Source organism: Chrysemys picta, chromosome 1 (assembly GCF_011386835.1).
Source record: "Chrysemys picta bellii isolate R12L10 chromosome 1, ASM1138683v2, whole genome shotgun sequence".
In the NCBI taxonomy this organism is placed as follows: Eukaryota; Metazoa; Chordata; order Testudines; family Emydidae; genus Chrysemys; species Chrysemys picta.
The window spans coordinates 45210799-45225472 of NC_088791.1; the positions used below are offsets into that span (position 1 = coordinate 45210799).

The following is a 14674-nucleotide window of genomic DNA, read 5'->3' on the forward strand; positions in this document are numbered from 1 at the left end:
TAAAAATATGAAGTTATACACGTACATAAGTTGTATTTTAATTTAATAACGTGTGTAATGGAGAAATTGTTATTATGCTCTCACTTGAACAGGAGCAATAAAAAACGCTTCTGCATATACTTTCTGTTTTGAATACAGCAGATGCAGTGCATAAAAGTCCAACATTAAACAATAAAACTAAGACAAAACGTCAAAACTTTGTGCTATATGTGCATACCTCACAGAGAAGTTATTCAATGACTAGAAAATACCACTTGGCAATTTTTCATCTTGAAACTCAGCCACATATGTTGTAACATATTACATTTTTGGGGGGAAAATGGACCCCACAATTTTTTTGTAAACCTTTGATTCATGAAAATCAAATGCATGATTCTCTAACCTTGTGATTCCATGAATATGATGAGCATTGAGCAATGTATGAGGGAAATTTAACATAGTTTGCTAAATTTCCAAATGATGAGACATGATGCCTGTGCACATATAGACAATCTCTGATTTTTTTCTGCTGTAATGCACCTTCATACATTTAGCTTGTAACATGTCAACCACAGAGATGGACACCAGCCACAAAATTCAGATCCCAATTCTGATTTCTAGCACTTAAAATGTGAGTGTTTGAATCTGGAATTTGGGCCCATCTCTGGTCAACATGATCTAAACTCTTTGTCAGGAAATGGCAAAGTATTGTACATACTGATGGTCACTACCAGATAATTTGTTAGGTGCATCTACATTTGATAAAATCAGAGCTAAATTTGTAAATTGTACCTTAAATGGTGTTGAACAGCTTATTGATAAGATGGGATCATCCACAACATAAGATAAACCCTACATGGCAATATGGTGACAGGAGAGAAAATACAAGGACAAATATAGATTATTTTACCATTTCCCAATGTGAAATTATTACATTTACATAGGTTACACTCAATGTAATTATTCTTCATGTCCTTAGGTTCCTTAGGAAATAAACAGGAAATGATGTAAAAACAATAAAGATCAGGATAACAGAAATGCCTCTGAGGGTCCTGTGGCACCTTTAAGACTAACAGAAGTATTGGGAGCATAAGCTTTCGTGGGTAAGAACCTCACTTCTTCAGATGCAAGCCTGAATCTGAAGAAGTGAGGTTCTTACCCACAAAAGCTTATGCTCCCAATACTTCAGTTAGTCTTAAAGGTGCCACAGGACCCTCTGTTGCTTTTTACAGATTCAGACTAACACGGCTACCCCTCTGATACTTGACAGAAATGCCTCTGTGACATTTCTGACCAGAAATATTTTATCTGTGAATGAGACATATGGCTTGTTAATATTCAAAGTCAATATGGATCATCAGGCAATACACCTTTAAGATAAACAAGGGAATGGTATGGCTAGCATCATATCCAACTGTGTTGGACTTCCCTATCTTCTATGGATCAGGTACCCACTTTGCAGTTGGGTGAACCTGAGGCGATCTCTCAGTGTGAGATCAAGTGAGACTCCAAACCACAACCTTCAGGATTGCAGTCAAGCGTCTTAACCACTTGGTGCCCACACCTCATTCTTATTAATATTACTGAAGTGTAATTATGTTTTAATTTAACATTCATGATGGCTGTATAGTTATCCAGATATTAAGCAGTAAACACATGCGCTCAATCATCTGGTTTTGACTGCTTGGAAGTTTTTAACCAAAGCAGGTGTGTTTTGGTGGTTGTGAATTATATCAGTTATTCCTGTAAGGGGCTGTCAGAGCTGAGGCTAAACCAGAGGTGGGCAAACTATGGCCCGCGGGCCACATCCAGCCCGCGGGACCCTCCTGCCCGGCCCCTGAGCTCCTGGCCCGGGAGGCTCGCCCCCGGCCCCTCCCCTGCTGTTCCCCCTCCCCCACAGCCTCAGTTCACTGCGCCGCCAGCGCAATGCTCTGGGCGGCGGGGCTGTGAGCTCCTGCCGGGCAGCGCAGCTGCAGAGCTGCAGCCTGACCTGGTGCTCTGTGCTGCGCGGTAGCGTGACTGGCTCCAGCTGTGCAGCACGGATACTTGCCCTGGTGCTCTGGGCGGTGCGGCTGTAGCATCGCCAGCCACCGTTGCTCCAGGCAGCGCGGTAAGGGGGCAAGGAGCAGGGGAGGTTGGATAGAGGGCAGGGGAGTTCGGGGTGGTCGTCAGGAGGCAGGGGTGTGGATAGGGGTTGGGGGGGTCAGAGGGAAAACAGGGGGGGGTTGAATGGCTGCAGGGGTCCCAGGAGGCAGTCAGGAAGGAGGGGGGGGTGGATGGGGCAGCTGGGGGCAGTCAGGGGCAGGAGTTCTGGGGGCAGTCAGGGAGAAGGGGTGGTTGGATGGGGCAGGCGTCCAGGGGGCAGTCAGAAATTTGAGGGGAGGGGTTGATGGGGCGGTGGGGGGCAGTCCGGGGCATGGGTCCAGGGGTAGTCAGGGAACAGGGAGGAGGTGGATGGGGCAGGGGTCCTGGGGGGCCGTCAGGGGACAGGGAACGGGGGGTTGGATGGGGTAGAAGGCCGTCAGGGGGTGAGAAGCGGGAGGGAGGGTCAGATAGGGGGCAGGGGCCAGGCCACACCTGGCTGTTTGGGGAGACACAGCCTCCCCTAACCGGCCATCCATACCATTTTGGAAACCGATGTGGCTCTCAGGCCAAAAAGTTTGCCCGCCCCTGGGCTAAACGATTCAGTAGCACTGCACCTGCATCTCAATTCAGAGGATGAAGTTGCAGATTAAGATGGTGAGTACTCTCAACTTGCACTCACTTAAATTGGAGTTGAGTGCTCACATCACAGGAGGTGCTCAGCAACTCATAAGATTGAACCTAAAGACCCAGAACTTCAATCCTTGCTAAGGAGAAAGCTTGCATTGCCTGAATTGGGAATTTTGCATGAGTAAGGACTGGAGGATGGAATCCCTAGAAACTTTACTGCAGCACAGTGTATAAACATGCAAATCATAAACTAACCCTTTCTCTGTATAAATATATATAAATCCAGATCCTTAGCTGGAGCCTATTGGGGTGTCCCATTAAGGTTAATGTCCTTATGTCAGTTGAGAATCTGACCTATGATCTTTAAATGTTACTACGTACATTGCATGAAAATAAACTAGAAAATTTCTAAATCAGCCCAATCTATAAAATAGCCTTTGGTCCTGGGTAAGGACTGTAACATGAGGAATTAGGAGAAATAAGCTACTACAAAACCAAAATTAGGTTTACAGGAAGACACTGATTCCATTTTCTTACCGTGGTTTTTTCCAGACAGTGAAGCAGGTGGTGGTGCTGTGTTTCAAAGGAAGAGCCAGATTTGCTAAGAAAGTTCTGTTCTTCCTCCTTGTTGGACTGTAAATACATAGAATTCTCTATTATTTTCATTTGTGAACAAAAGTCTCTTAGCCAAATATTAGATGAAAACAGACTGGGGATGTATACTGCAGTATATCTGCAGTGCTTTATCAGGGCAAAACTACATGATATAAAATAAATCAGTTTGCGCATGATGTCTTTTTTGTGTATTAATCAAAATATTTTCTCTGCTTTCCTTGCAACCCTTCTTGAATGTCTCAAACCTCAGCATTTCCACAGAATCATACAAATGTAGGGCTAGAAGGGGCCTCAAGAGGTCATCAAGTCTGGGCTGTGGTAGGACCAAGTAAACCTAGACTATCCCTGACAGGTGTTTGTCCAATTTGTTCTTAAAAACCTCCAGTGCCGGGGATTCCACAACCATCCTTGGAAGCCTATTCCAGACCTTAATTACCTAACCTAAATCTCCTTTGGTGCAGATTAAGCCCATTACTTCTGTGTTCTATCTTCAGTGCACATGGAGAACAATTATTCACTGTCCTCTTTATAACAGCCCTTAACATATTTGAAGATTGTTATCAGGTTCCTCTTCAGTCTTCTATTCTCAAGACTAAACATTCCCAGTTTTTAAAACCTTTCCACATAGCTCAGGTTTGCTAAGCTTTTTGTCATTTTTGTTGCTCTCCTCTAGACTCTCCAATTTATCCACATCATTGATAAAGTGTGGTGCCCGGAACTGGATGGCCTTTTGTGTATAGTTAGAACAATGCAACTTACAGATGTAATCATCATGTTAAGGTGCTGAGTGTAAAATCAGCACACACTTCAATGGTCATAAATCTAACTGATGGTAAAAGATTTTCCCCTGTGTATGGGCCTTTTTTAAAAAAGAAATTGCATATAGTTGTCTTATTTCCTCTTGAGATTGTTTAATAATGCTGAAGAATTTGTGGTATTACCCTTTATACAAAAAAATCATGTCACTGACTAATCCCAAACCACTGAGTTCAGAAAGTGTACAGCAGATGTTACAGACACAGAATGAAGAATTATGTAGAAAACGTTTCCTGATTTATTAAATGCTTTTATCATTATTCATTAGAGGGCACTAAACTAAATTGGGATGAAAATGGGACTATATCAAATGTCGAAATTAGAGATGGGCATAAAACGTCCTCTAGGTCCCAACACTCCAAACTTTGGGATGTATAAAATCCAGATTTATATTTAGTTGCTTGAGCACATTTGTAGTTAAAATTTTATTTCTCAGACCATCAAGATCAGATCTAGATCAACATTTTTCCAAAATTTGAGGGTGCCCAGATGCAGGGTCTTGGTTTGGCTCAGAGAGATAGTGATAACTATGGACTTTTTATTTGAACCAAACTTCAGTTTAAGTTTGGGATGTATTTGAATCCAGAGTTTGTGAACCATCCCATCCTCTGTTATTTTATACACTGTCATCCAGTCCTGTAATCTTGCTTAAACAATAATAGTTCAATTTGTCCTTCTTTAACCTACTTCTATTGATAGTCTTACTTATAGAGTCAGATTGACTAGTCCTGATGATAAATAGAATAAATGGCAGCTGTGCTATTATTAAGTAGCTATTCTGGAGCTGAATTACATAAATATATTACCTGGTGAAGCTGGTTACTCAGTAAGCCATTTCGTTTGCTCTGCATGTAAGCATTAGCCGTCCCACTCTTTGCTGCTCGAATTCTAGCAAGTCTGGCTTTCTGTGCAAAGAAGGAGACAAAAAGAAATGGTGGCACTTCTACTTGTATCCATTAGTCTGTTTATAGAAAGCAGCTCATTGGAATCTGCTGTTTCTGAATACCAATGTCATAATCGCTAAAGTGATGGTCATTCAGGCAACAAATCAGAAGAGTGTTTTCCGGGTTAAACTGCAAATTAGCTAGCAGCTTTTGTTTCTTTCCACGAATCAGCCAATTGGAACAATGATTTGGATAAATGATTATACATATTCTCATAATATTAGGCAAGTTATATTTTCCTTTTTCTGTGGCAGTGATCATGTCACTTCTATATCTGTCTTGCAGGTCAGGAATGTTGCTTCCATCTCAACCTATGTCATTTCTAATCCTTCACTTAAAAGTTCCTCAAAAGACAGATCAATGGTCCAAGAGAACATAACATTTCAACTCTCTATAAGCCACGAAGAACCTCCATAGTTCCTCAGATCATCCTAATTTTCAGAGAAACATATGTATAACCATGAGAGAGAAAGGCGTCAGTACACAGAAAAGCTAAATTCCTGAGTTCCTGATAGCCCTTTCTAAAGCCTTCTACTTGCTGCAAGGCGTTTGTTACATCTTGTTTATGCCTACCTGTATAAAGGTACTTAATACGAATCACCACTTGTCCCAGTCTGAGCATTCTCTTGAAATTGTAAACAACAAATTGTTGAGAGAGGATGGGCCAGATTAGCTCTTGTTTGTGTAGTGTGGCAAAGCACCTCCTTTACCTCACCAGGCTCAGCAATTCCCTCTCTGGGAGGGTGGGGGTGGGGTGGGGTGGAGGGCACACCTGGAGTAATTCTGTCCCACTCTGGAGAGTTTTTATTCTTCAGTATTTACAAGGTAAAAAGGAGGCCAAGAAGTACTTTTCAGCCACACAAAAAGAGAATACCTCTCCCTGGGTGGGTATTGCCTCATTATGCTGGCCTCTGGATGCCAGTCCTTACCCAAACAGTCTGTTAGCGTGGTTGCTTCCCCTATAGGGCAGAGAGCCGCCTTACACCTAGGAGAAGCCATTTCTTCCTGCCACAGCTTATATTCCATCTCTCCTCATTCTCTCTCACCAGAAAAAGGGTTTTTTAAAGATCCTTAAATGGACTCGGGAGTCCATTGTTGACCTGAGATAAGATGTTTTCAGCTCCTGGGGACAGGGTCTTGACCATTCTAGGGCTGATATGCCTGTCTTCTACCATTCTCTTGTGGGTGTGGAGCTGCTGTTACTGGGCCCAGAGCATCCTCTTTAGCTTTTGTCTGGGCCAGACCCCCGCTTCCCGCTACCTCACCAGCTGGTTGCAGCTATTCCTTGGGGAGTCCTGCTGGCCTGCTCCCCAGAGGGGGAGTGAGGGACCCTGCTACCATCTGTGGGGGCTCTCTCGGCTGGCTGTTTGCTGCTGTGGAACTTGCTGCTGGTGTGAGGAAGAGGAAGAGGAGTTGCAGTGCGTGGTACACCTGGAGCTACTGCAGGACATTGTGGAGAGTTTTTTTCACAAGACTGAGTGACTTTAACATCTTTACTCCTGTGGTGGTGATTCTTGTTGTTGTTCGGAAGGTGGGGGGGGAGACATTGAGCCCTCCCCCAGTCCATCTACCACCCTCACCACCACCGCTGCCACCCCCCTCCATTACCCCTTCTCACCATTTTGACTGCTCTCCGCTCCTGGACTTTGCCGCTTGCCTGGCCTTTATCCACCTGGCTTTTGCAGCATCGAGCAAGGGCTTTTAAACCGCAAGCGCACATGCCTTTCCCATCCCCTTGGACTTGCCCTCCCTTCCTCTGCTGCTCTCGGCAGGTGGGCTTCACCCACCCTCTTCTTTGCCCACAGGCCTCCCCACAGCAGTTTGCCCCCTTTCCCTGTGTTGCCTGTCCCGCCCGCCCCTTGCTGCCTATTTTTGCCTCCCGGCCCAGGTCCCAGTCCTCTGGCACTTTCTGTTTGTTTGCCTGCCCCGCTCCAGTCCCTTGGTGTTTGCTAGTTTTGCCTGCCCTGCTCTGGCCCTTGCTGCTGGTCCCAGTGGGTTTCCTACCCTGGCCCCAGTCTGCTTCCAGCCCGTTCCTTTCTCCCCTCGCCTTTTGTTGTCCCCCCCCCACTTGTTCAGCCCCCTCACTCCATGCGCCTATGTCCCTGCCATGCGCTTGTGCCCCTTCCCATTTTCTGTTGAGCCCCTTTGTTCACTGCACCCCCTTATGATATTGTGATCACTCCCCTCCCCAGTGCAGCCAGAGGAGCCGGTATTTCCACCACGTGTCAGTGATCGCACCCCCCCCCCTTCCTGCCTTGATTGTCCCTGAGCCCCTCCTCTCCTTGGCGCCCTCCTCCCCTGCCTGCAGCCTAGCGGGGAGGAGTGGTTGGCTTTACCTCTTCCCGTTTCCCTCTCTTTTTTCCCCCTTCTCTTCAGTGCTCGTCCCTGTCCCCTCTGCGAATGGTGGGGGAAACGGCAGGTGGGCCCCCCCCCAGGGTTGCCCCTGCTGCCTCTCCTCCACCTGCTCTCCCATCTGTCCCTGAGGCTTCCCTTTTGACCGCTGCTGCCAGACTGCTTGCCATTGCCCCCGCTGGGGTACCGGCGGCAGGCATGGGTATGGATTCTGTTGCTGCCATGCCTCCTATCTCCTCTGTTCTTGGGGAGCCCCCCCCCCTCGACTGACAGAAAGGGCAGAGGAAGAAAAAGGTCAAAAGCCCCACTCGGCACCCCAAGCCCCTACGTAGTAGGGGCTGCACCCTCCACTGTGGCCCTGCCATTGGCCATGGCCCCCCTGCCCTATCCCTTGCCGTTCCTTCAACCAGCTCTGGGGGCATCCCTCCCCCATCACCCAGACCATATGCCCAGGTGGTGGCAGTCCCTCTGCCCGCCACTTTGTCATCTACCCCTGCCACTGCCTCCAGTTCCATTCCTGGCAGCAGGGGCCCCTTTCCCACCCTGACCAGGAAGCATGGCATCCGCTGCCTCCTGTTTCCCACCTCGCCCCATGTCGAGACCTATGTGCGGGCCCTGGAGGCAGCCTCTAAGATGTACGGGAAGGTGGTCGTCTTCCTGGCATCTGAGACTACTGCCCAGGAAGTGGTGGAGAAGGGCCTGGCCATGGGGGCATGTACGTCCCCCTAGAGCCTTTGGAAGACCTGGGGGTACAGGTGGTTTTTACCTTTGTCCCACCCTTCTTTCTCAATGCTGCCATTTTGCCTTTCCTTTCTTCCCTGGGGAAGCCCCTGTTGGTGATCAGCCCTCTCCTGCTAGGCTGCAAGGACCCCGCCCTCTGTCACGTCCTCTCATTCCACCAGCAGGCATAGGCACTGACTCCGTGGGTGCTCTGGGGCTGGAGCACCCACGGGGAAAAATTGGTGAGTTCTCTGCACCCACTGCCAGCTCCCCGCCCCACCCCAGCTCACCTCCGCCTCCACTCCGCTTCCACCTCCTCCGCAAGCATGCCTCATGCCCGCTTTCCCCCCGTCCCTCCCAACTCTTGAACTGCAAAACAGTTGTTTCGCACAGCAAGCGCTGGGAGGGAGGAGGGGGAACGCAACGCACTCAGGGGATGAGGCGGGGCTGGGGTGGGGATTTGGGGAGGGGTCCAATAGGGGCATGGAGGGGGCGGAGTTGGGGTGGGGACTTTGGGAGAAGGGGTTGGAATAGGGGCAGGGCAGGGGTGGAGTTGGGGTAGGGCCGGGGGCGTGGGGGGCATGAGCACCTTCTGGCGCCATGAGAGGTTGGCGCCTATGCTGGCAGGTGCAGATTCAACTGCCGCCGCCGGCGTGTGACGGGTCCTTTTTGGTGCCCCCCAGGTGACCTGGTATCGGGTGTACTACTCTTCAGAGAAGGCCCCAGGGTTACCTCTGCTGGGCGACAGGGCACGTCTGCCCCTGGCCCGGCACCGTGGGACTCCTGGGAGCCCCGAGTCCCGGGAGGGCACCAGCCCTGTCACCACCAGCGACCCTGGTTACCTGGCACCAGTAGTCATCCCTCCTTCTCCCCTGCCTGCCACTGCCTCCATTCGGGCCACGGGGGTAGTTCCCCGTTGCACCCAGACGAGCAGGCGGGCCCCACCTCCATCATATGTAGTTCAGCAGGGTCTGCGGAGGAGAGGACAGCAAAGCCACGTCCGGGCATGGAAGAGGGCCCGCCCCAGGGGGAGCTTTCCCTTCCCTGCTCTGCCCCCCCCTCATTACCTCTCCGACCTCCAGTACCATCGTCCTTGCCCCCTGGCCCCACCCCTCCGCTAACATCTTGGAGGGCTGGGTCCTTGTCCAGGGGAAGTGGGGCAAGCGGAAGATACGGGCTCAGCACCTCCCCCTTGATGCGGAGGGGCGTTGCTGCTGTAGAGCCTTCCATCGCGCCCCCGATAAGGCCCAACAACTAGAGGCAGCTGGGGAAGTCGTGGCAGCAATAGGGGGCAGAATCTCCCCACTTCTGGAGTCCCTTCTTGTGGGGACCTCAGATGGAGCCCCCCCCATCCCCATATCATCTGCGCTCTCCAGTGGCACCGAGGTGAGTGCTGACTTGGTCGCTGGCGGGGAGGACCCCGGGATAGTGGGTGGGGACTTCTGCTCCATTTTTGAGGCGATCGAGACCCTGGGTCTGACCCCAATGACCAGCGGGCCTCGATCCAGGCAGTGGTTCCTTTACGCCGCCCCCTCTTCTCCTTTCTCCCCTCCCCCTGACTGCTGCCACCACTCTTACTTCGGGGGTGCCCCTGGGTTCGTCCACCAGCCCGGCCATGGATGGCACTCTGCTCATGGCTGCCAAGCCCACTGAGACGACGGCCGGTGCTGAGCGGCCAGGCCTCGAGCCACTGGGTGCACCTCCTACCAATGCAGGGCAGCTGCCTTCCCTTCCGGTCGGGGGCCCAACTGCAGATACCCCGCTCCCTGATGCGTGGCTGCAGGTGCTAAGTCTGTTATGGCGCCTGAACCTGGCATCACTGAGGGCCCTCTTCCCGTTCCCTTGACCCACAGGCCCGGTCAAGAGGTGCCGCAACCCAGTAGCTTGGCTGCCAGGACCCCCGATCTCAACTCTGCCCCGGCCCCTGCCCCTGATCCTGGTCCCGTTCCCGTCCCTGATGCCATTCCTGCTTCCTCTCCTTCCACCCATGTTATTGCCACCCCCAGGGTCATCTTGTTTCCATTTCTGTTCGATAGCCCTCAGGGGCCGGTTTTCGTGTTCCCCTCACCAGACCCCTTAGGGGTGCTATTTTCCCTCCATTCCCCCCTCCCATTCCGGGGTCTGAGATGGACTGTGTGGCACCAGCAGAACAGGCACCATGCTGAGGGTTTGCTCCCAGCCTGCCTGTCTCAGTAGGCCATGGAGATCTGGCCGGAGGACGCCCAGAGTTCTGTGACCCCAGCCCCTGATGTGCTGTGAGACAAGCTGCGCGTCTTTCTCCTGGACACTTGTGGTTCCCGGAATAAGGTGCAGCTCGCTCTCCAGCACTGGGGGTGGGGGAGGGACTTCCATCATATCCTCCAGGCCATAAGGGCCATTTGGGGGAGGGTAAAGGGACTGGGAGGCAGGATGCTATGGCCTACCAGCAGGCCCGCAGCTTTCGTGACTCTCCGATGGCTTTCAGGGTTGGTCACAGACTGTTACAGGGTCCAACGGAGGCCGTTAGCATTTCTTCCTGTGAGGATCCTCCTCAGCCCTCATTATGGCACCAATCACCTTCGTCATACTAAACACCTGGGGCTGTAGGATGGGTCTCCGCAGCTGCCAGGTACTCTTCTTCCTTCAGGACGGGGGGTACTCTGTGGTTTTCCTGCAGGAGACCCATACGGATCCAGCCATTGAAAAGCTCGCTGGTGGCTGGAATGGGGGGACGGTGTATTTTAGCCACCTCACAGTTCGTACTGCTGGAATGGCCACCCTGTTTTCCCCCGACCTATGGCTCGAGGTGCTGGGGGTTGCTGAGGTTGTGCCGGGCCGCCTACTGCACCTCCGGGCACGCGTGGAGGGGCTGACATTGAACCTTGTCAATGTCTACGCCCTGACATCGGGCCCAGAGCAGGTGAGTTTTTTTCAGCAGGCGTCCGCCTTCCTCAGCTCCTTGGATCCTCGTGAGTGCCTGGTCCTGGGCGGAGATTTCAACACCGCCCTCGAAGAGCGGGACCGCTCGGGGCCGAGCAGTGCCCGGCCACCGCGGACGTCCTCCAGGAGATCATAGGCCATTGCTCCCTGGTGGAAGTCTGGCACAACCACCACTCGGCCGATGAGTTTACCTTTACTTATGACTGGGTGGAAGCAGATCAGGCGCATCACTCCTGGTTGCATCGCATTTATTTATCTCACCATCACCTCTTGCAGGTCCACTCCTCCAGCATCCAGTCAGCCCCATGCTCTCTGACCACCATTTGGTGGCTGTGACAGCCTCTCTGACTTTCAAGAGGCTGGGGCTGGCCTATTGGCACTTTAACAATAGCCTGCTGGAGGATGTGGGCTTCGTGGCGTCCTTCCGGGAGTTTTGGCTGTCCTGATGAGTGCAGATACATGCCTTTCCCTCGGCGCAGTGGTCGTGGGGAAGGTGCATGTCTGGCTCTTCTGTTGTGAATACACTGGCAGAGGGATGTGGTGATAGAGCAGCTGGAGCAGGAGATTTTGGAGCTGGAGAGGCGTCTAGCCGCCAGCCCTGGGGATCCATCCCTTTGTGGAGTATGCCAGGAGAAGCTCCGAGCCATTGAGGACCATCGTGCTGGGGCGTGTTTGTTCGATCCTGTATCCATCTCCTTCAGGTGGACTGTGGCTCCTGCTTCTTCTACTCCCTGGAGAAAAAGATGGGAGCTAAGAAGCACATGACCTGCCTTTTGGCAGAGGATGGTGCCCCCCTCATGGATCTGGAGGAGATGCATGGAAGGGCTAGGGCCTTCTACGCCACTCTTTTCTCCCTGATCCGACCAACGGCGAAGCCTGCAGAGTGCATTGGGACAGACTCCCAATTGTCAGCGCATGCGACCGGGACCAGCTGGAGCTACCTCTCACTCTGGCCAAGTTCTCAGAAGCCATCCATCTCATGCCCACTAATAAATCTCTGGGCATGGACGGGCTGACTGTGGAGTTCTACCGCATGTTCTAAGATGTCCTTGGCCCGGACCTTGTCGCTATCTGGACCGAGTCCTTGGGGAGCGTGGTCCTCCCTCTGTCGTGAAGGCGGGCTGTGCTCGCCTTGCTTCCAAAGAAGGGGGACCTTCGCAACCTTCAGAACTGGTGTCCCGTCTTGCTCCTCAGCACAGATTACAAAGCTGTAGTGAAAGCCATCTCACTGTGGCTGGAGTCTGTGCTGTTGGACCTGGTCCACCCTAACCAGACCTACCCCATCCTGGGCCGCACCATCTTTGATCATCTATATCTGGTCCGGGACCTCTTAGAGCTCAGGTGTAGGGATGGTCTGTTGTTCGCCCTCCTGTCCCTGGACCAGGAGAAGGCATTCGACAGAGTGGACCATGGGTATCTCCTGGGCACTTTGTGGGCATTCGGCTTCAGACCCCAGTTTGTGAGTTTTCTCCAGGTGCTGTACACCTCCGCAGAGTGTTTGGTTAAGTTCCACTGAACCCTGACCGCACCGGTCAGCTTCAGGTGAGGGGTGCATCAGGGGTGTCTGCTGTCGGGCCAGCTGTACACTCTGACCATCGAGCCCTTCCTCCATATCCTCTGTAGGAGGTTGATGGGGTTGGTGCTCTGTGAGCCAGAGTTGTGGCTGATCCTGTCAGTGAATGCCAATGACGTGCTTCTCGTGGTCAAGGTCCTGGGTGACCTGGTACGGGTGTAGGCTTGCCAGGCCATCTACTCGATGGCCTTCTCCACCCGGGTCAAGAGCTCTGACCTGGTGGTTGGGGACAAGTGGCAGGTGAGCACCCTTCCACCCAGGCTTCAGGCCATTCGGTGGAGTGCGGATCTGCTGCTCTATCTCGGCGTTTACCTTACCACCATGCATCCTTCTCCGACGGAGAACTGGCAAGGTTTGGAGGGCAGGGTGTTTGAGCAGTTGTGGAGGTGGACAGGACTACTCCGGTGCCTTTCCCTGTGGGGGAGGGCAGTGGTGTTCAATCAGCTAGTCCGGTCCATGCTCTGGCATCGGCTCAACACCCTGATCCTGATTTCCTGGCCTACCTCCAGAAGGTGGTCCTGGAGTTCTTTTGGCCAGGACTGCACTGGATCTCTGCAGGGTCTTGAGTCTCCTCCTGGAGGAAGGAGTACAGGGCCTGATCTGCCTCTGCACTCAAATCTATGCCTTCCGCCTCCAGGCCCTGCAGAGACTTCTTTATAGTGCAGGTAGTCCGGTGTGGAGCATGTTGGTGCACGCCTTCCTGCGCTGCTTCCAAGGGCTCTGATATGACCGGCAGCTCTTTTATCTCCATCCGAGAGGTCTTCCGCGAGACCTCTATGAGCTTCTGGACCTCCTTCAGACCTGGAAGCTGGTATCAGCAACCAGGTCCGTGACGGCCACTGAGGAGGTAGATTTCCACGTGGAGCCCCTGCTACACAATCCCCAACTTGGTGTGCAGGTGGTGGAGTCCCCCTCGGTATGCCAGCAGCTGGTCCTGTCAGGAGTCACCAGAATCAGAGACCTCCTGGACTATGCCCAGGGAGCCTGGGTGGATCCCCTGTCACTCGCTCAGTGCATGGGGCTCTCCACTCTTTGAACTCCACAGTACATACTTCAGGCGGTGAGGGCAGCTTTATCGCCCGCTTTTCAGGCTTACCTCAAGCGGGTCCTGGAGGAGGGTGCTCCCCGCCCACCCCACATCTCAAGCCCTCCAGATCTGTTCATAGGGCCCTTTCCCCGTGAGTCCCCCCGGCCGTTCCACTCACACACCTTGAACTGGCTGTAGGTCCCGCAGCCGGTTCACTTTTGAACCGCACCAAGGGCACATATGTACACACTCATGCTCCATCCTCTCCATATCCTTACCCACGTGTCCCACCCCGATACTAAGTAGTGGGACCTATTGCCATCTATTGAGGGTGAGAAACCCCGGTGGGTCAGCCTATATTCCACCTTGGTCCCATAGCTCACCCTGTCTCTGATGCCTGTCCCTTTCGCGGCATGAGGGAGACACTGGCGCATGTCTACCTTGAGTGCACCAGGTTGCAGCCCCTTTTCCCGTTCCTCCTAGACCTACTGTTGCATTTTTGGCTGCACTTCTCCCCCCACCTTTTCTTATATGCACACCCTATCCATGGCCCCACAAAGTCGCGGGACCTCCAAGTCAACCTCCTCCTACTGATGGCCAAAGTGGCCATCTATAACACCAGGGAGAGGATGTTGGCTGAAGGGGTTCTCTGTGACTGTGGGTCCTATTTCCGTTCCTCTCTCCGCTCACGTATCTGGGCAGAGTTCACCTGGGCGGTGTCCGCTGGCTCCCTTGACACCTTCGAGGAGCAGTGGGTGCTGTCCAAGGTTTTCTGCTTGGTGTCCCTTTCCAGTTCCCTACTTTTGACCCTTTGACCGTCACACCATGTCCTTGTTACTTTTTCTGTTCCTCTCCCTGCCCCGTAATAATTTGAGTCCCGGGCTCAGTGGATCCTCCTCATAGGCTGGGGGAGGGTCCTTTAGTCGTGTGCAGGCTTGCGCCTGCCCAGTTCTCTGGAACCCAGTAGGACCACTCTCTGGTAGCTGTCCAGAGGAGGTGCTAGACTGTGGGTGGAGG

At 52.4% G+C, this 14674-nt stretch overlaps 1 protein-coding gene across 2 annotated transcripts in view; it reads right to left on the minus strand.

Annotated features, from left to right (window-relative positions):
* KCND2 (potassium voltage-gated channel subfamily D member 2) overlaps nucleotides 1-14674 on the minus strand; it is a 432385-nt gene that overhangs the window by 12247 nt on the left and 405464 nt on the right. The window contains exons 4-6 of one of the 2 annotated variants that reach the window (XM_005305656.5): nucleotides 4929-5027; nucleotides 3229-3324; nucleotides 772-831 (exon numbers count right to left, since the gene is read on the minus strand). In XM_005305656.5, the coding sequence (XP_005305713.1) occupies nucleotides 772-831; nucleotides 3229-3324; nucleotides 4929-5027 (255 nt within the window). The remainder of the gene's footprint in view (nucleotides 1-771; nucleotides 832-3228; nucleotides 3325-4928; nucleotides 5028-14674) is intronic. The other variant, XM_024109035.3, reaches the window with a different exon arrangement.